Genomic DNA, 23067 nt, shown 5'->3' with positions numbered 1-23067 from the left:
AAAATAACTAAATTTGAATAGCGCATAGTTTACTCCGGGAAAACATGATTCGGAAAATATATTCCTGGGTAGGAAAGAGGACCTGTTGACCTCTTATCAATTAAGAGGGTACATAAATCGCGATACAAGCTCGGAATACAGATCTCCAGGAAATTAGATTTCACTGGTAGTTGTGTAGGGTATCTTAGGTCGGTCCGTTATTGATGGTCATAGTCGATTGTTCCGACGGTCTATACCGGTCTCGTCCAATTTTTGTAATTTTGATAGTCATAAACGTATTTTCAACTGATATGGCTGCAATTAGGCTTTCCGGCTTCGTGGTAGGTTGAAAAATTCTTCGCAGACAATTTCCATTTTCGGTATTTTGAAGTGAAGTGATACGAGGTGATTTTTATTATAAAATGTACCAGAAATATTAGGGGGAAATATTGGGGAAAAATAAATGCAGATGGCTGTACTGATAGATTTCTCGTAAAGTATCGATTAATCAATTTCAGATTTATGCTCGTTAAATGTCACCATTTCTCATTAAAAGAAATAGGTTCCTGTTTTTGTTTGGTGCATTATTTTGTGAGTTAAAGGGTGTTAAAAATGGAAGTGAACAAAGAGAAAATTCGGTACATTTTACAGTTTTTTTTTAACAAAGACGAAAATGTAAGCCAAGCGGCTAAAATTGTGAATGGTGTTTATGGTTCCGATACTGTAACAGCAAATTTTGTTTCGTAGATTCCGTTCAGGAATTTTTGATGTAAAAGATGCACCTCGCACAGGTAGGCCGGTCATTGAAAATGTCGAGAAAATCGGAGAAATAATCGAGAAATGCATTTAAAATGGAAACAAATCATATAATAAAATGGTGCATTGGCTCAAATCGGACAATCCGAAGCATGTTAAATTAAGTTCTATATTTTATATTAAAGTAATGGATTTTTTTTCCGCAACCTAATATATAAAAGCGCAATAAAAATATAAATAGAAAATATGCCATGTTCGAAATAACCGCGATATAAAGGCCCCGACAGAGATAGATCCCGGCGAACATAATAATATTTTTACTTGTTTAGATAATTTTTAAATATTGAGCAAATTTTTATATGATTTCTATATATTGTTGATTTTTCGTTTAATGGTCATTTTATTTAAAAAATTAAAATTTTTATTTTATACTCATTTTTTAATAAAATACAACTTCAATTACTTACCCAATCCCTTTGGTACAATACCACTTTTAGCACGTGGATTCACAACCCAATAATAATATTTCAATGTATGCACCGTTTGGAGGACAGTGCTGACACGACGGACATTGCTGTAGATCTGTGTATCGCTTAGAAATTCGGTGGCCAGATATGAATATAAACGGGCCTGGACATTGGCCGGTGTATAAATCCATAAGGCTGGATTAAACAGGACATGGTCCAACAGCTGCCATGTCAGGAATGAAAAGCAAAACAGCTGCAAATTCCAATCAAAAGTTGTAGGAGAACAAAAAGAGAATACGGAAAATAAATTATTAAACATATTTCATAAAAATATTAAAATAAGGGTGTAATAGAAACGTGTTTCAAAAATCTCAATATATTACTCAAATCATATTATAAATATAACAAATTACAAAAAGTTACAAATATTTTATATATATATATATGTATATAACAATAATAAAAAAGGGGATATATACGATTGTTAAATATTAAATATATACATACATGTTTATGCACAATGCAGTTGATTTTTTTAGTTTAGTTTATGATACATTCACATATCAAACAATTTAACGAAACAAAGGTAACGACAAATGAGAATTTTGTTCAAACTCGTTGCAATGTGGAACCGCAGCAGTATTTTATGGCGATTTTTGATAGGAGGATTTTGTTTTTTATTTGAAAATCGTTTCATTTAGCAGCAGTTCACACATCATAACCACGAGCCATTGCAATATCAGGATTGAGTTGTTGTGAGATAGGGGGCGGGGGGAGAAAAAATGTTTTACAGGTTGCATTCCATCAAATAAAAGTAAAACAGCATGCACAGCAACAAAATTATACATTTTTTAAATATAAATATTTTATCCATTCATCATTCGCAGAGTAGTAGTATATGTATATAGATGTATAATGTATATCGTATATATCAGAGCGCATCAATTACAATCATGGCACAACAAAAACAACAAATCATATTGATGATTTTTATTTTTTTTTCGTTTGAAATATGTAAAGAAATTAAAAGAAAATAAAAAAATATAATTTAATAAAAAATCATATCATGAAAAATAGTTGTTATTTTTTATAGTAGTTATCTATATAATAAAATAGAATATATATTTTATTTTTTAATTTAATAAAATGTTGTAGTTATAAAAACCATTTGTTTATTTCTATTGATGTTCTAAGGTTTTTTTTATTCATTTTATTTCGAAGTTTGAAATAAAAGAATTTATTTCAATATGAATTGATTTAATTAGTTCAATTTTTTTTTTGATTCCTGATTTTTTTTTTTTAGAATACGTATCTGTGAATATGGCAATAATGCATGACAATGATTTGATTAATTAAAATAGGAAAAAAATCATTTAATTTTTTTTTTCATTAGTGTTGGTGTATGGAGTTTTTTTTTTTTTGTGGGTTTAGTATTTGAAGTGATAATAGAGTTATATATATCTATATATGTGGGTGTAGTCGTTTTTGTTAATGGTGTTATATTTATAGTTTGAAATATTAGTGGAGTATTTGTTGAAAATTTCTCTACTTAAATCCTAACAATTTTTTTTTTTTAGAAAAATTTTATTCCATATTCATATAATTTTTGGGTGTGGTTTTTCGGAAATATTTCATAGGGCATTTATGAAGGTCCTAGAGATTATGTGTGTGTGACCATATGGTAGCACTGGGCTGATTCGGGTTAATATATATCAAATTAGAATCATATTAGAATTTGTGTTGATTTCCCTTTCTGTAGGCGAGTATTTAAACAAAACGGCGAATGATTTTTTTGAGGACTGGACATTAGCGTTACCCTAACAAATATTGGAAACTAGTTTTCATACAAAATAGTCCACGTTTTTTAGAATTAAGAATGTCTTTGATTTGACACATAAATAACAAACATTGGTCATGTTCTTAAATTAAATTAAAAAAAAAAAAAAAAAACATTAAAAAATTAACTAAAAATGGCTGTGGGGTTTCTGTAGACAAATTAGAGTAGTTTTTTACAATTACCAATTTTTAAGCGGTCCTTTGCGACATGGGTTATTATTTGTGCTGAGTTTTTACTTAAAAAAATCTTATAACCATAGCAATTTTGTATAAACATCCTAGTTTCAGAGAAGTTTTTTTGTTCTGTAATTTTTTGTGATGTATTGTTTAACCCATTTCCAGCCGTTGTACTCGCTTGGGCACAAAAGAAAGAAACAAGTAAAAATTCTGTTAAGTTCGCTGAGTCGAAGTCGCCCACAATTGGGTGGGAATTTTTCTGTACTGCCAGGATAAATTGAAATACCCATCTAAAGGCAATCAGATTGGCAAATTAGGACCTTGAAGGTCCATTTGACGCGAGAGACTTGTAATGAGGACAATCAGAATCATGAACTGACACTGCTTTATAAAGAAGTTGTTAGCCCATCAAGTTCCTGCAATGCCAAAAACGCTACCACTTCGTAATGCGGAATATATCTAGGACCATAAAATTATTAAAAAAAAGACTAACGATATTTACAATTTTTGGTAGGAAGATTTGCCACACAATGAATACCAAAACAAGTAAAAAATTGCGTTTGGAATCACTCACAGGTAAAATTTACAAGTTTATAAAATATAGACCCTTTGTGTGGGAGATACAATAAGGAGAGGATCGACGGGTCTCACCTTCGCACTCGATCTAAACTTGGTTTGGTTTGCTTAAATTATATACATTAAAAATGTAACCATTTGCGGTGGAGGTACCATAAGGATTAGTCCCATATTCAGACTTGATCTAGGCTTGTAAAGATAATAGTTTGGCAATGTTTTTTTAAAGATTTCAAATTTGTGGGTGAGGCGCCAGAATGGGTCCCACCTTCGGACTTGATCCAGGCTTGGTAAAGATAATAGGTTGTGAAATGTATGATTCAAATCGGACATTCCATTCGACTTATATAGGATTTACAAATATAGAAAATTTTGACCATTCGTGGGGGAAGTACCAGAAGGTGTTGTGCTATCGGACGCATTTTCGGAATTGACCTAGGCTTGGTAAAGATAATAGGTTGGCATGATATTCAAAAATTGATTTCAGCAACATTTTGAACATTTTTTGGTGGAGGTACCAGAAGAAGTGGACCGATATTCCCCATATTTGAACTTGAATTATGTTTGGAAGAAATATTACGATATATAAAGTGTGTATGGTATCGGTTAATCACTTCGCATCCCTACACACCAGCCGGCTAATCAGGCGGACGGACATTTGTAAATAAACTCAAAATTTTCTGAAAAGGATTTGGTCCAAAGAAACATGGGGTCTAAAACTAATATTTCGATGAGACACATATTTGCCGCATTAAAGTGTAGCCATAAGCTTGAGTGTATAAATACTGACATTTGTCGCTGGAACATGTTCGTAGGAAGATTTGCTTCCCTGCTACGAATTCTAAATTTTAAATTTTGGTTGAAAACTTTATCTTAATTGCAGACAAACCCCCAAAATATCGAAATCTGGGATTTAGGAAGATTTGCTAAACAATGAGAACCTAAAATACCAATGAGGTTGAAAAGGGTGATCAAAATGTATTTGATCATACCTATTTGAGGGTATCGTCAAAGGGAGCCTATACTAAAAGGTGACCGATTTATTCCATTTTCCATACCAACCATCATAAGCCCTATCTTAAATATTGCAGGCTTTATCGTGATTTTAACAGACAGAGAGACAAATGCATACTTCAGGGATCTCTTTGGAATATTTCGAGGTTTTGTAAACGAGGTAAAACTACAATTGACTGTGTGAGTCTTCGAACAAGGGTCAGATAGAAGAAACGTTTTTGTGAAAGATGCTGATAGGCGTTTACTTCAAAAAAAAAAAAAAAAAAAAAAAAAAAACAATCGACTGCGTTGATCTTCGAGGACGAAACTCAATGAAAGTTGTTCGTGGAGGAAGCACTGCAAAGCAAGTAATCAGAATTTATTAGGAATCAACTGTTGTGGGGAAGACAGCGAAACGTTAGAAAATTTCCTTTGTCACAGCCCAGCCTTTTCAAGTTCCCGAACCCAATTTAGGAAATGACACTTTTCGTGAATGGAAAAACCGAAGGACTCCACAAACAAAATACCCAGAAGTTTATGAAAACCAAATACAAAGACTACTTTTTCTAAGTTTCTTCCTTGCCGATTTTCTGGCTTTAGAATGTCCACGGCTTTCAAATGAATAAAAGATATTTTGGCATTTTTTTATAGTGTATATACCAGATTTTGGAACCAAATGTTTAATATTTTCTCGTGATGGGGGTATCTAAATTTTTAAACGGTCAAATCTGTACTTGTTTCTCGTATTTCACGTATCAAAATTAAATCGAGTGGAGTTCGCTTATAGTACATTTAGTATATATGATGTATTGCATTATTTGTTTAACAATATCTGAAGTTATTGTATATTTATAGTGGACTATAAACGAAGTGCACTGTAAATTTATTTCAACCTTTCCCAAAATACACCTCTGAACTCAATTTAATTAAAATTCGACATATTTTTTTGTGACCTGTACAATAATTACTTCTCTGGTAGATATTCTCATAAGTTAATGGAATTTTTACATGCCTTTTTCGAACACAAATGATTGCAATTGTAATTCTCTTCCGCATATTCACAACTCACATTTAAAGCAACTACACGGCGCGATAGCAAAAAAAAATATAGCGGATTTCTTTAATTTTTTGTTGTCATGTTACACAATACGATACTGGACAACAGCGAATTAAAATGTCACTTGAATAATTGACAGAAGAATTAAAAAGCTGAATTTAAAATATTGAAAAAAAAAACTCAATAAATGGAAAAAAATGAGAAAACAAATAAAAAAAATTGGCAAAAGAAGAAATGTATGCGAAATATCAAGTCAAATAAATATCATGGGAGTAGAGGGGAAAGGAAGGGGACAGATAAAAGGTTAAGCAAAGTAAAAACATGGGTATTCACAAGCAACTCAATATACAAAAAAATAATTGGCAAATGATTGAAAATAAAAGGAAGAAGAAAACGTTTTTACAGTTTATATAGCAACTTCTACATACGTACAGACAGACAGATAAATTGGTCAAATTTACATGGACATATATATTTGTTGGCATATTTGTAATATATAGTATTTTTTGATATATACGCTGGTTACACAACATTTACGGTAACAAAAATAAACACTAAAAATATACTTTAAATACTTGTACTACAATTTTAATTTTTTGTATCTCAAATATACTGATTTTCAAAAGCTATCTATAATTTATTTTTTACTTTAACAACAAATTTATTTTTTTTTTTACTCTACATTAATTTTGTTTTTACTTATTTTTATAAATAACGAAATTAAAATTGAACATATTGTTTTGGTTATTAAGTTTTTTTGTTTTTGTTAAATAGATTTTCACCTGGTAGAACTGTATTTGTTTTATTGGGTTGTTGGTTTTAAAAATTTGTTTGGTATATTTTTGACAGTTACAGAAGTCGGCAGGTGTTTTGTTTTGTATTTTTGTGATTTTTTATTTTCGTTAAACGAAAAATATGAAAATTTATGTGGTCGTGATGGTTGTGGTGGTGTTGGTATTTGGCAGGTTTCAATTTCATAGCATTCAATAAGAATTTTAGTAAGAGGAAGGAAAGTAGATAGCGATTCAGGTGGGTCATAGCAACAATTTCGTTATACAATTTAACAAAAATCGTTAGATTGAATAGAGGCCAGTATTGGGTTTGTTTTGGTTAATGTATAAAGAAGAAGAGAGAAATGTAAAAAAATAGTGTAGACAAAAAATTAGTATAGAGGTATCTATATATAAAAAATTGTTATATATATTCCTTAAATATTTTCATCTAGAAAAACAAATATTTGAACAATGAAAATTGTCATCTCATCAACAACAGCAAATGAATGTACGATAAAGAATGAAATGCGAAATGCACGCCAAAATCAAATGCTTAATTAAAATGTATAAAATATGTATTATTTTAATGAAGCTTAACATAAATGGGCAAAAACGTCAGGAATGACATGCGTAATTTATAAAGAAAATGTAAACTGGGATAGGTTAGGTGTTTTTTTTTTTATTTTTGTTTTTTTTTAGGGAACACCTGTGTATGGGTAATGTCCATTTGGTTTGGTGGTACATTGTGACGTATGATTGCTAACATAAAGTCCCTAATTGTGCTACAATGTGACGTATGATTTATAATTATTAAAAATATATATGTAATTAAATCACCTTATGAACAAAATTTATGAAATCGAACGATAGACCAGAGTATTAGCTTATTTCTAATACTTCTCTGTAAATAGGTGGATTAAAAAGGCCCAAGCTGGATAAATAGGGCGATAATTAGATTTATTAATGGAACGTGTCAAAATTTGGAAGCGATCGCGTTATTGGTTTCTGAGTTATCGTGCCCGCCATTGACAAACAATCACCGCTTTGAGAAAAAATGCGTTTAAAAAGTTTGAGAAGCACTCAAATTCGTCACTTGATGTTTACACAATAAATCGGCTATATCTTCAAGAGCTGTTGAGTTGAAGCCCCCTAATAATTGAAGCCCCCTAATCATTTTTATATTTCAGGAATTACAGAATTTTCAGTGAAAAACCATTAGTTATTATGACCAAAAATATAAGATAAAAGGAATTGAAAAAATATTGCTTTGTAAAGGACATGAAGACATTTACAAATAAACATGGACATGATCCGTAATCGTATTAACGTAGTAGAACAAAAGTAATTATCGAAATTGAATAATGATTTGTTGATGATTTGGACTAAGGTCTGAATGTGATCAATCGTAAAATCCTCGGGATTTTCCGTTGTTATGACATAGATCCATCATATTACTCAGCTACACTACGGAAGACTCTCTTCAGCTCGTCTATGAAAGATAGCGATACATGTGGACCTGCAGACGGCGAACAGGTGCAAAGTGGAAGGATGATCCTTCAACAGTGACTATGCGGTACAGGTGCAAAGTGGAAGGATAATCCTTTAACAGTGACTATGCGGTACAATCTGGAGGACGCAATTGAGTACTGCTTCTCCAAGACATTGTGCCATGTCTTATAGCTATTCCTCCAGGCACCGGACATATATCTTAACAATTCATTCTATTTTATCTATTTTAAACAAAAAATATGTATCGAATTGTTGAATGGGTTCCTCTACTCCGGACATAAATTTCGGTGGGGATTTTTTGCTTTCTGAAAAAGTGTGTGTTTACAATAGAGGCGGGGTCTTTCCTTTTCAATTAAATCATTTCTTCAGGCTACCTGCTATAGATATTCCCAATAAAGGCCGGCATATAAATGTCCTAATATTTAGAAGGTCCAAGTCGAATCTTCCAGCTTATTATACTACTTTGCTACGGCAAAATATGGCTAATCGAAATATTTGTTTTAGACCCCATGGTTCCTTGGACCGAATACGTTTCAGACAGTTTGGAGTCGATTTCGTCTGGCTGTCAGGATGGTGCGTCTGGCTGTCAGGATGGTGCGTCTGGCTGTCAGGCTGGTGCGCACGATAACTCTTCATGGGATTAACCGATTTCATCCAAAACATTTTCCAAACTTAGTTTAAGTTCAAAGATGGCGAATATTGGTCCACTCTTTCTGGTATCTCCTTCACAAAATTGTCAACATTTAGCCGAAAATTATTTTCTAATATCATGTGAACGGATTGTTCGATTTGAACCAAGCTTTGCACAACATATTATCTTTAGCAAGCTTTGATCGCCTGAAGATGAGATTCCACTCGTTCTGATACCTCCTCGACAAAGGGTCATGTTAAATATTTATAAATATAATCTTAGGCGAATGACAATGCACCACCTGGTATCTCTTTACCCGTCAGTCTTCTACTTCTGGTACCTCCCACACAAAGGGGCGAATGACAATGCACCACCTGGTATCTCTTTACCCGTCAGTCTTCTACTTCTGGTACCTCCCACACAAAGGGATAAACTTTTCAATATTCATAAATAGAATATTAGCCAAACTTTGCACAACTCATTATCTTTATGATGTGCAGATCTAGTCCGAGGATGGGACACATTTTTTCACTCGTTCTGGTACCTTCCCTACAAAGGATCAACATTTTCAATATTTATAAACCCAATATCAGGCGAATGGAATGTGCGATTTGAACCAAACTTTGTACAGCCTTTTATCTTTAACTAGCCTAAATCAGTTCCAAAAATAGGACCCATTGGTCCACTACTTCTCATACCTCACTCACAAATGGTCAACATTTTCAATATTCATTAATCGAATATCAGGTGAATGAATGGAATGATCGATTTGAAACAAACTTCGCAGAACTTATTATTTTTACAAAGCCTGGGTCAAGTCCGAAGGTGGGACCCGCTGACCCTCTCCTTCTGGTATTTCCCCCTTTAAGGGTCAATATTTTATAAACTTGTAAATTTAATTGGAAACGAATATAATAATTTACAAGTTTATAAAATATTCACCATTTAAGGGGTCAACATTAACTCAGAAACCTCTTTAATAAAAACCTTATATAAAGCGAATAATAAAATCTATCTGCAAATTCGGAGACCTCCGCATACCATAGCCTGGGTTACTATAAATATTTCTGGCCTTTATACGACGTACATTAAGAAGTGTGTGAACTAATAAAGCGAGATTATTTACAGTGTGAAAATCCACTGGGTATTTTCCGCCAGTATTCATACCATATTGCAAGAACGCCTGGACGTAAATCCCGCACAATTCGCTCCAAAAAGTTTTGCGTCTAGCTAAAAAAATTATAATCGCCGTATAATGTCATAGGTAAGAAAAGCTGCAATCGACCGAGTGGGTCTTCAAAGACGAGCCAAATCTTACACAAGTTGTTGGTGGAAAAAGCATTTCGAAGCAAATTATCATCAGATCCGCTAAAACAAGGTAAGGTTGTTTAATTCAATTTTTTATTAAAAAAATCTCTATCTCTCTCTCTCTGTCTCTCTCTCCATCAGGACGCCGGACCAAAAATAGAACACTTTTTGCGACAATTCCTATTATTTTATTCATATACAAATGCGTCTGAGTCATATTAATTCGATTGGAAAAAGGACGCCTAATGGAAGGAAATGTGACAAAGTCTGGAATACGAACAAGATGCATTATAAAGTTGTTACAGGAAAGGACCGAATTCCGTCGGTGTCCTCCTTGGGCCATTTACACGACATCGGATGAAATATAATGAGGAAGTTATAAACCCTCACATTATTTTCCGAATCGCTACAATCTGCGAGCAGCACCGTTTCGAAACCAAACGTGGCCCACGTTACACTGGCGCCCACAGTAAAGCACGTTCCATTGACGTGCAACGTGGAGCCCCTTACATCGACGCCCACACACACTGATTGAGAAACTGTAGAAGTTGCTCTGGTCCTTGTAAGGAGTGAGTTAATTGAAAATTTATAACGCAATTTCTGCAAAATCGATATATTGCGAGCTATATAAGAACGGATTATCACCACTTTTCACCTTTGGGACAAAAAACGGAGCAGTGCCATGGTGCATCACCTTAGAATAATAACTGAGCTCTACACTAAGTACATATATCCTCAAAAGTAACTATGGGTCTATCGGGTTTTCTTCTGCATGTTTTTAAACATATGCTCAAATACGCTGCATCTATTATCGAAATTATAACTGGTTTTTATGCTATCCATCGATTATATATACCTCAAAAGTATTTTTCCGATGCCAATTTATATAAATCATACGTCAACTTATTTTAAACCTCAAACAGTTTTGTTGTTATTTTATATTCTTACCCGTTGGAAACATATTTTCTAATATGTATATGTAACAGAGAAAATGAAATGCCAAGGATATGAAGAAGTTCTCCAAGGAGAAACATGTAAGCTAACACCTAATATTGATTTCATGATAAAATGTCGATGATGACATTATGAACTTGAATACATTTATCTATAGAAAAAATACATGTATTTTTTGTTTTTGTTGTTGAATTGTTAGCAAAAATGTGTATATAAAAATTTATTATATCAAAAAATCATCATTTACTCGTTTAAAGGGATATCGTAAGCCCAGGTTTAACTGTTGTGTTGTTTTCGTTCGGTGTTGTTATTATTGTAGTTGTAGTTGTGGAGGTGTTCATGTGTGTTTGTTTGGTTTTTGGTTAGAATTGCAAAAAAAAAAAAATCAAATTTAAATATTCGTAAAAAAATCAACAAATAAAACAAAACACAAAAGAAAACAAAGAGGAAAAGACGAAAAAACAACAACAATAAGAATTCCAGTAAATTATATATCACACACACATCAATCAAATTGAAAATTTATTTTCTTATTTATTATATGAAAAGAATGAAAAAAATATTTTTGTCTGGTTAAATGTTAGTTAGTAAATAGAAGATAAAACATTGTCATGCATTAAAGAATTGATTTCGAATCATCATTTTTTTCTTCTTAGGTTTCTTTGTATAACAAATTAAAATGTAATTATTTCCATTATGGTATACTAAAGAAAACAAAACAACACACAGACACATGTATTGAAACATGCTTTTCATTTAAAAAAATTCTCTTTTTTGTTAAACAAAGAAAAAACTAAATATTTATTTTAATTGAAAACTGATCGTTTATCACAATCAATTTAAATCAAGAAATTGTGGAAACTAAAAAAATTGGAAATAGTTATTTTGCTTTTAGAAAAGCCAATTAGAAGAAATATGTTTTTCTTGGGTAATTGTTTTTGTCTACTATTTTTAACATTTATCTTACCTGTTTGAGCAATAAATCACTGTTGGCCGATAGACATGTAACCAGGTATTTGGTTAGATTCAGGAATGATCCCAATACTTCGAGCGTCAGATGTTCCCGTGACGAACGTTGCAGCATAAATGATATAACTAAGAAACCACGATTTTGTATCATATGCTGCTGTACGGTTTGTGAGGTTTCAACAAGTTCACAAATGAAACCTAACAGTTTGGAACTGGAAAGAAGGGGAAGACATAGAATTACAATTAAATTACAAAAAATATAAATAATACATTTTATACATGACTACTGGGCGTATTATATATATATATATATATTTCAAATATAATGCTCATACGCCCACATGCATTGTAATAAATATCAGTCATACGACCCAAGGGCCTGCAATATTTGCAATTAGATGACGCCATTAGAATTACATCAACTACGACTATAAAAATCGGTCAAGGCAATGTTACAAGTCAGTAACATAAAGACCAAATGCTTCTGATCTGGTTCAAAAACTGGATTTAAATAATATTTTGTCCTGTCAAGAGATAATTGCCAAATCGAAGAAATTTTTCAGCAAAGGACAAATCGTACTACAAAAATGGTCTCCACAAATTGTGGAAGGGATTTCTCTTTAATAAATAAGAATTGCGTTTTAGTATGGTAAGGCAGAAAATTGGGTTGCTAATGCTGAGGTCTTAGGTCCTAAAATATCAAATAGAGAAATCCAAATATTCGCAAAACCAACATATGTCGGTTATATATACGCCCATGTTCAAGACTGCACCTTAACTCTTGAGTTCCCATTTTTCATTGTCAAAAGAAATATTTCTCTATACCCTTTCATTCGAGATTTACAGAAGATAATCAGGCGAAGCATGTTCAAAAAGCACTACAAATTGTTCCTTAGAGTCTACTATTCTATAATGAAAAATAAATTTAAATGTCATAAAATTCTACGGAGTCAAAATTGATTTCTCCGTATTTGGGAAGCACCGTATTTATTTTTGGAAGAATGGCTTTAATATTTCCATAACACCCAGAAACAAAGTAGTGATGCCTTTGTCAAAAGTATGGATCAGGATCTTAAAAGAAAGTGGAAAAGATTTTTATATAATATATGTGAAACATGTTCATATCTTTACAATTTCTTTTCTCGAAGTACTTTATCCTCTGAGAAGCTGAAACATAGGAGCTTCACAGTAACTAAATTGAAGTTCATAGGGAAAAGAAGCATTTTATGAAAAGAAGCCTTCTGAAAGCTATAAAATACGTCAAAATGATAGTGTTTCAAAAAGAATGGCTACTGTTATCATAGACCCAAGATAAAAGTTTGAATTAATCCTCAGGGTGGCGTATAAGTATTGACAACACGTATACTGAAACATTAAATTAAAGCCACTAAAAGTTTGTAAGAAAAATGTGGCGCAACCGTTATATGAAAATCGTGTCAAAAAATTGAGATTTCTCTATATGGAAACTGCGTAAAACAATGGCCAAATTGATTACATTCTTCTAAAAGTTTTTATCCTATAAGGAATTGAAATGCCAATTTTTCAGGCACTTCGGTAGGGAAAGTAGTTTAAGACCTTTTAAGTAGCTAAGATAAGTCGGGGTTCTTAAAGAAATGCTATGCCAAAACATTGGTCTATATTGAACATTTCTTGCGAGAAGGTAATTTTATTTTACTTTATTTAACCCGCAATACCAACTGATATCCACTTAGGGTATAAAATGAAGTTCGCACCTTCGAAATACCTATACGAATGTATGCGTAGTATGTAAAAGCTCTGTCGTAATATTTTTGTCTACCTAAAGGTTCAACATAATTATTTTGCTAAATTTAAATATCTAAAAATGTCTATAGGAGAAGACATTTGCTATCTGGAACACATATCCTGAGAAGATTTCTGGTACTGATGAGCTTTTTCCAAGAAAACATTTACAGCTGAACATTCTTTTAAAAATCAGTCTTCTATAAGAGAACAGCCCTTTTATTAAAAGTTTCCCTGATTACCCTCTGATAAAACTGTCGAAAATCAGACATTATAACATAGACTGGAGCTACCGCGAAACTTCAATATGAGCGGATTATGTACATCAAAAAATCAGTATTTTAATATATACTCAGCCTAAAGGCTAATGAAAATGGTATGTGATTATATCAATCGATTAAAGATATCCTAATATTTTTATTAAACCTATGTAAAATCCGAAAATAGTTGAAAAAGTTGAACATCGTTTATTATTGACTCATAAAAATTATTTAAATTTATACACAGGGTGACGTATAAGTATTGTTAACACGTATACGTCACATGCCAACTAAGACTTGCTGTGAATAGGTAACTGCGAAAATAATTTAATTGGGTCTGGTAATTACTTAATTTTCCTATAGGGTTTCTATTTATAATCAACATAGATTCTGATGGGGTTTTTTTCAACGAAAACATTTCCAATTACATAAGAAACATTTCCAATTTCTCATAAGAAAAGCTTATAGAAAAGAAAAGACTTTTGATAAACATTTCTTCTGATAATCCGCTGAGAAAATACGATAAATCTGACATTATCAAATACACTGGTTTATCATCATTATCGCTATTAGCAAATATTTGACGGCGAAATTACAGGGAAAATCCAATATGAGCGGATTATGTACTTTAAAGAGTCAGTTTTTAAATATACCCTCAGCCTACTGGCTAATGAAAACTCCACCACCATAAAAATATCGAATGTATACCGAATGTATACCAAAAATGTTATTAAGACTGCGTTAAATCCGAAAATATTTGATAAATTTATGCATCGTTTATGATTGATTCAATAAAACAATTTAAATAAATTCTCAAGGTGACGGATAAGTATTGACAACACTCATACGTCACATGGCAACGAAACTTTTAGTGCGTTCCTATTCGCAGACTGCTTAAATATGGGACGTCCTGTTCAAAACTGATTTTAACTAATACTCAATGTGGGTATACATATTGACAACACGTATACATCACAATTATGATTTTTGTATATAGTTATTTAATTTGACCTAGAAAATATTTAATTCTTTTGCTATGGGTTCTATCAACATTTATTTAATGCAAACATAGGTTCAACCCTCTACACAAACGACAAAATCTACTAAAATTTTAAAATGAATCTCCGATTCAATTTATTTTTTTAGTTAACAAAACTGAGGGCAGAATTTGAGAGTAAAACTGTCCAACAGGTGGATTTCTAAATACGTGGTGATTAATAAGTTTAATTATGCCCCTTTGCCCAAGATAAAAATTTTACATATATTTAGTGAAAAAATCGACTATATAGGTTCATCCTCTCTGGTACCTCTGTACAATTTTTTTCGGTTAACTTTAATAAGGAAGAGTCATGGAGTGCAATTTTTTCCGATAACGACTGATAATAGATTGATTTAGGTTTGATTATGACCTTTTAAAAGTACTTAACCAGTTTCAATTAATATGACTCATACGCCACATTCGCTTAATAATACTAATATTTTCATTGAACTTTTAAACTATAAAACCATTGGAAAAGTTTTCCATTGCATTCTTACATAACTTCTATATAAAAATAGGGATAACCTTACCACTACAATAATAATAATAATAATACTGCTAAGAAAAATAACAAAAACAACAACTACAACAGAAAAGTATCATAACTTTATGATGACTCTTTAGCTAACCACCGGCACTAGAACGTCATCATTGTTATGAGTGGAGCGTACACAACATCTTCAAAGTTCTTCTTGATGATATTTTAGACAACTTCTTCTTCGTCGTCTTCTTGTGGAAGGCAAAGTTATACGAGACTTGAAGTTATTGTTGTTGTTGTTGCAGGGTGTGTCTCCTCAACCAGAGACACCGACCCGATAGAATTTGTGAAAAACTTAAATACAAAACTTTTGAAGATAAAAGATAAACTTACCATAACGTTGGATCACGTTTTATATCGCTAATACCCTCATGAGCCATATCCAATTGTGAGAAGAGTGGAAATAAAACTTGTATGCCACCAATTGAATTCAATGTACAGTGTATGGAATGTGTAACAACAGCCTTAACATCCTGGAAAAGAGAGAAGAGCAGAAAAAAAAAAACAAAAATAAGATAAATATCAAAAAGAACACAAATGCAAAAATATGTAAAGAAATATTTAAAAGATTTGTCTTGAGATTTATTTAAATACTTTGTTTTGCTGTTGAAGTTACTTGGGGTAGTTTTTTTCGTTTTGTTTCATTCTTTGTTTGACTTTGTAACCAAACAGTGCCTAGATGGTGGAGCTACACAGAGAGGCTTGCTTTTAAGTAGCTCCTTAGAGACTTAGCAGAATGAAATTCAAAAACAAAACAACGAAACAAAAAAATACATTTTCGGGGAATATGACAGACCGCAAAAGTTAAAACTTAAGCCGAAAAAAACCCGGCATAGCAAACAACTTAACCTGAGGCGGAATGTGTCTCATTCCCCTTCCCCTTTGGTGTTGTATTTCACCATGGGTAGGGGTAATGCAATGACATAAATGTATCATCTACAAAAATTCTCCAGAGATTATAGTTCAAACAACAGCATCGAAGAGTAAAAGGGGGCGAAACCGGGAGAAATTTTGAAAACTTCAACTTGACTGTTGCCAAATTTAACTTCCGTAAAATTTCTTCGTTTCGTTTGCCGACTTTCGTAAGAGCATACAATTTTAATAATGCCTGTGCGCGCTCGATTGTTGTGTTTTGTGCCATGCGGTATGACTATAAAATAATGAAAAAAAAAACAACACAACAACAGTATAAAACTTTCGAGTTTCATGTCTTGCAAATGAAATTCCTTAAGAAATATGTATGTAGGTATGCAAAACACGAAATAGTGTTGAGCAGCATTTCAGAATTGTAAAGACGGCTATAAAATACGTGAAATTTAACAACAGAAAAGTTCATTGAGCAATAAAGATGCAACATCTTTTTTTTGTTATAGATCCGAGATAGAAAATATTTTTAATTAATTTCCAAGGTGGCGTATAAATATTGACAACACGTATACGTCACATGGCGACTATGAGTTTTAGAGTACGGTGGAGAGACAAATATGAAATTAATTTAATTTGTTTAATAGGATTTATGTTTAATGTAAAAATAATTTAGAATTTGGTTGATTTATATATCGGCCTTGTATTGAAATTTTCTTGATGCAATTCTGCTTCAGAAAAAGCGTTATAAAATTGCCATTCCATGTACTGTTAAATCACTATAATCCGGACGTTGCTAATACAGATTATACGGTTTTCCATAATACTCATTACTTATTTAATATTCCCAATTATTTGACTTCAGTTAAATGGGTACGCAAAACTATTACATTAACATTTCAATTTAATTCCAGAATAGCGTATATGTATGTAATGATATCACTTATACGCTATGAACTATGAGAAGTTTAGTTTTTAAAGGTTAGATTCGTTGGAATTTAAGTACAATGTCCAGCTAAATATTTCAATAAAATCATACGGTGACGTATACGTATTGACAAAACTTATACGCCACCTGTTAAATTTGATATTAATATTTGGTAGGTATTTATTTAATGGTTTAATTGGAATTTTACAGTCGAGAACAATGTTCACATACAAATATGATAAAAAGTGCTTTATGAAATTAGAATAACTAGAAAATAGATGACGCATCAGATGAACATTTGAATTTAATGACAGGATGGCGTATACTTATACGCCATCAGAACTTATACGCCATATGAGAAGTTTAAGGGGACCCCCCCATTTTCGGGGTCAATTTTTTGATTTAATTCAATTCTACACTAATTCAAGAATGTCTCTACTCTTGAAGATATAGCCGATTTATTTTGTCAGCATCAAGTGACGGCTAAAGGGCTTCTCAAACTTTAAACGCGTTTTTCTCTTTTGCAAATGGCGGGCACAATAACTCAAAAACTAATAACCCAATCGATTCCAAATTTGTACACGTTTCTCTGTGAGTGTATAGCTATCGTATGAACTAGGATAAAGCCAATCGGTGAAGATCTTCCTTATTTTCTAACTTGGTTTTTGGTCAAAAATCGGCGATTTCCCAAAAATATTTTTTCAAAGGTCCACCATTTTGTTAAATTTAGAGCGAAGTCAATAATCCTAGTTCATACGAGAGCCACACATGTATTCTTTCCAACACCGTTGGAATTTTCGGATTCCGATGTTCCAGAGAGGAGTTATCATGCCCGCAATCAAAAATAAGGACTTTTCTTTAAGGGGACCCCCCATTCTCCGGGTCAAAAATTTTGTTGATATAATTCGAATCTACACTAATTAATAAATGTCCCTACAAAATTTCAAGTGAAAATCTCAAGAACTCTTGAAGATATAGCCGATTTATTGTGTCAGCATCAGGTGACGGCTGAAGGGCTTCTCAAACTTGAAACGCGTTTTTCTCTAAACATTTTTTTGTGTATGGCGGGCACGATAACTCAAAAGCTAATAACCCAATCGATTTCAAATTTTTACACGTTTCTCTGTGAGTGTATTGCTATCGTATGAACTAGGATAAAGCCAATCGGTGAAGATCTTCCTTATTTTTTAAGTTGGTTTTTGGTAAAAAATCGGCGATTTTCCAAAAAATATTTTTTCAAAGGTCCGCCATTTTGTTCATTTTTGAACGAAAACAATAATCCTAGTACATACGAGAGCCAGACATGTACTCTTTCTAACACCGTTGGAATTTTCGGATTCCGATGTTCCAGTGAGGAGTTATCATGCCCGCCATCAAAAATAAGGGCTTTTCTTTAATTACAAAAAAACAACAACAAAACAATAACAAAAATTTTTTGTAAATTACATTAATTTTGTAAACAAAGTTACAAACCTTTCCAAGCTTTGGGATGGATTTACCAGCCCATCAAAAATCTTGAAAAATTAAAATCGTGAATGGTGGGGGGGGGGGGGGGGTTCCCTTAATTACAAAAAACAACAACATAGCAATAACAACAATTTTATGTAAATTATTTTTCTTCTCTTTTAAATCTTCAAATATGAATGTGCCCATTTAAATCTTGAAAAATTAAAATCGAGAATGGGTGGGGTTTCCTTAATTTTTTTAGAGTTAAGGTAAACTTTGAGCTATATTCATCGTCTGAATTTTTGGTGCTTCATAAGAAGAAAGTTTGTTTCGAAAAATAGTCGTACCGAAACTATTTCTAAATATCTTCGGTTTGGAAATTTTGCTTAGAACTTAAAGCTTTAATCAGGGGAATCTATATTTGCGAAGTATTTGGTCATGTGTTAAGCTGAGATTAACACAAAAGATTTTAATATTTTGAAACAGAGATTCTAGAAAGTTATCTTTGTGTAACTTTCTTCCCGAAGAAAACATATGAGAATAGTAAATATGTAAGTGGCCTATTTGTATTAGAATTTATACCAATGTGTTTTCCTTTAAGAAAATCTATTTGAGTATAATTTATTTCACAGTGAATGCTTTAGAAAAATCGTTCTCAAGTGATAAATTTATATATGTTTTTTTTCTGACGTTATTCCTCTTGGAGGTTTCCACAAAGCATTGTCATCTCAATCGTTTAGTCTTTTCGTTTGTTCTTACTTCCGCTAAATAGAAGATTGATCTGCAGTAGTCTGTCCCAGGTGATGAGGCTGTCACCTATTGTCGTCTGGAAACAAAACATCCTTGAAGTTCATTGTCATTTTCCCCATGGCACATCATTCTTTTGATGTCGCTTCTTGGCTATCAGAACGTCAAGGGTTTCGGAAGCATTTGTAAAAAACTCATTACAAATATTCGAACCTAATTCAAGAAGTTGTTCTCCACTGGGACTAGAACCTTATTATACCCTACACAACTATGTTGTCAGGGTATTATAGCTTTGTGCAGCCCCAAGAGTTTGTAACGCCGCGAAATATTGGTCCTAGACCCACCTTTAAGCATACCGATCGTCATATCTCGACTAGCTGAGTAGATCCAGACATGTGTGTCCGTCCGTCCGTCTGTCCATTATAATTTGTAAACACAAAACATGCCACAGGCCACAGTCATGGACCAATCTTCACGAAATTTTGCATGTAGGATGGGTTCGGCCCAATGAAGACCCCTATGGATCAAATACCAAATTTTTGTCGGTTTTTCTGGTAGTTCCAGACGCGAATTTTTGCATGGAGAAGAGGATTATGCCAGAGAATAAGCATGCATGTTTTGATAAAGATCGGTCAATATTTAGAGGGGCAAATGGATCCTGACTTTTGTGTGAAAAATGACAAAATTTCTATTCTCTAGCTTATATATTTATTCCTGAAGGACATAGAGCCGAGAAGTTGACAGTTTATCCAAAATGAGTTGTTGATAAATCGATATCAATTTTATTGTCGTAGGTACTCGGATGCGGGAATTACACTTAAATATTTACGGGTGCTTACATATTCAGATATTATTTAGTAACCCATTACCCCACTAGAGGGCGGAAATATAACGCTGATCGCTTTGAATTCTTCCATGAGGTTCTAGTTATGGTCAAGGACAATGCCTATAATTTTCGCTGATGATCAGATAAGAATATTGGAATGAAGTGGACCGAAAACTTAATTTTTTTGTGTTTTTTTTTTTAATCGATCTACAGGCCACAATTGAAAGCTCATCATCACAACATAACCCACGGTAAAGAAATTCTGAACAGGTACATCCCTCGTCTACTGAATATTATAAATAATTGTTGACATCTAGTCGGTCTAGAGGGTGCAAATATCTCGAAATATTGCCCAAGCTCTGAATATAGAACCATAGAAAGTTAGATTTTCGTCGAAGTTGTGTAGGGTATCATATGGTCGGCTCCGCCTGACTATACTGCTCCGCTCACTGGTTTAAAATAACATTCAATAAAAATTATTTTCGGAGGCGAGTTTTGTCAAATAAAATTCTTCTTGAGAAAATATTTTGTTTAATAAAATTGAAATCTTAATCGTAAACCTGATAGATATTTTATGCATGGATCAAGTTGTATTTCTTGTGATGAAGAACTCCAGAATTCACGCTCAGGTCTTGTATTAATAAAATTACATTATGTCTATAAAAGTCCTTTTGACCTTCTTCGTTACTAGAATAACTTGGGATATTTTTTGACATCATTGTAAAAATGTATAAAAAAGTATAGAATTGCTGAAACGTCCTCTCTTAAAAAAAAAGAAATAAACAAATGATGTGAACATTATAAAGAGCTATGCAGGCGTATGACTAATGTCAATACTTATACACCATATACACCTCTGTTTATTTGCATAAAATTTGGGTCAAAGGATCTGCCTTTTCCCTTAAGAACATTATCTACTCCTCTATAAAATATTATTTAGTGACCTTCTTGCATGCAGTATTTCAAAATCGATGCACAAGATTATTTTCTATGTAAAATGACCTACTGCGTCTTTGTATGTGACATGGAGAATATATCAATCATTTGCTGCAAGACAGGCATAACTAAAAAACATAGATTTTTTTATTAGAATAGAAATGTATTTATGGTTTATAAAAATATGTTAGTCATCTTCATAAGGAATCTTTTGCTAATTGCACATAGCGTATGACTACTGCCAGTACTTATACGTTTCATTGAACCTTGTAGTTGTGTGTGACGTATGACTACTGTCAATACTTATACGCATTATTGAACCTTGTATTTTTTATGTCGAAAATGTGCAATTATTTTCGACATCTTTTTTAATATTTATCTATTTAAAATATTGAAATTCTTTAGTAATAATATATTTCATACTTACTTGTAACATAAGTGCATGTGGTGTATGTACAAAATATGATACATTTCCTTTGGGTGCTGATTGTAAACATAGTTGACCATCGGTTGCTACTGGATTATACATGAATACAATGGCATTCGATAGTTTGCCATCGTATAATACCTAAAGGTGTGAGGGAGAAAAAAATAAAACAAAATTAGTAACAATATAATTCAGATTTTATAACAGTTTTAGAATTAGTTCCTTCCTAATCGTAAGCTGCCTTCTATATATAGCCCACAAGCTGGATTAAAATCTGGAGAAAAAAATCTAGGTTACTTGGATTATATAAGGTAACAAATCGAGCTCTAATGTAATAAACTCAAATAATGTTAAAATCTTGTATTTTTAATAGTAAATAAAAAATCTTCAGTTACGGCATATTTTTATCATGACCCATGATATATGATGACTGACAAATTATTTATAGGTAAATATTTTGTTTTACTTGTCCAAAAATTTTAAATATTTTGTCGTTATATTTTTAAATTGGCCTAATTTTAATTAAGTTGGTTTTGCTTTACAAAATTTTCATATTTTGTTTTTTTTTTCATCCTCTTCTAAATACAAATCCTACACTAGATTTAACCTACAACTAAGTCTATGCATTTTCTTTCGTAATTTTGTGGTTTTTCTTCTTAGTTAGTATAATAATGGCAGCCCCTTGAATGGTAGAAATCCCTTAAAGATCACAAAGCTTAAATAAGCAAATGCCACTAGATAAAAATAAATCAAAAACGAAAAATGAATATAAACACACACGCACACACACATAGGCACTCCATGGGCATATAAAATACCTTGTGGTATTAGCAGTAGTAGCATCAGAAGTGGTAGTACGTAGTAGGCGGTGGTAGTTGGCTGGATTGTAAGATTATGTGGTTGTTATACACTTAGCTTGTGGGATTTTTTTTGGGATTGACATTTTTTCTAAAACACACTACAAAACTACATTCCCAGTGAACACATGTTTAGCGAACTTTTTTTAGTGACTTCAATGGAATTTTTCGCTTGAAATACTTCGTATATTTTTTATTAATAAATTTCAGAAATTAAAATTAATTTTGTTTTGACTTTTTTACTTTCAGTTCCAATGATTTTAAAACTATTAATAAATTTCTTTAAATTAACCTACTATACAGGTACATGGTGTCGTATTGTTATTGACAGTACTTATAGGGCACATACACCTTGTATGAAAAGATCGACTTATATGATGATATTCTAGCCATTTTTATAGGAAATGAAAGGGCATATTTAATTTTATATACTTTCCTTAAAATATTTAAGTTCAA

At 32.3% G+C, this 23067-nt stretch overlaps 1 protein-coding gene across 1 annotated transcript in view; it reads right to left on the bottom strand.

Moving 5' to 3' along the window:
- LOC133328452 (neurobeachin-like) overlaps positions 1–21895 on the bottom strand; it is a gene marked incomplete at both ends in the record, with an annotated part of 37642 nt that extends 15747 nt beyond the window's left edge. Inside the window, 4 exons of the mRNA XM_061537020.1 lie at positions 1203–1425; positions 11981–12194; positions 15914–16053; positions 21755–21895. Coding sequence (XP_061393004.1) covers positions 1203–1425; positions 11981–12194; positions 15914–16053; positions 21755–21895 — 718 coding nt within the window. The remainder of the gene's footprint in view (positions 1–1202; positions 1426–11980; positions 12195–15913; positions 16054–21754) is intronic.
- Positions 21896–23067: the final 1172 nt, after the last annotated feature.

This window comes from Musca vetustissima, unplaced genomic scaffold, assembly GCF_032173495.1.
Source record: "Musca vetustissima isolate MV318-11 ecotype Yass unplaced genomic scaffold, APGP_CSIRO_Mvet_v1 utg56638, whole genome shotgun sequence".
In the NCBI taxonomy this organism is placed as follows: Eukaryota; Metazoa; Arthropoda; class Insecta; order Diptera; family Muscidae; genus Musca; species Musca vetustissima.
The sequence above is the reverse complement of the archived record's forward strand: the minus strand, read 5'-3'. Positions and strand labels throughout refer to the sequence as shown.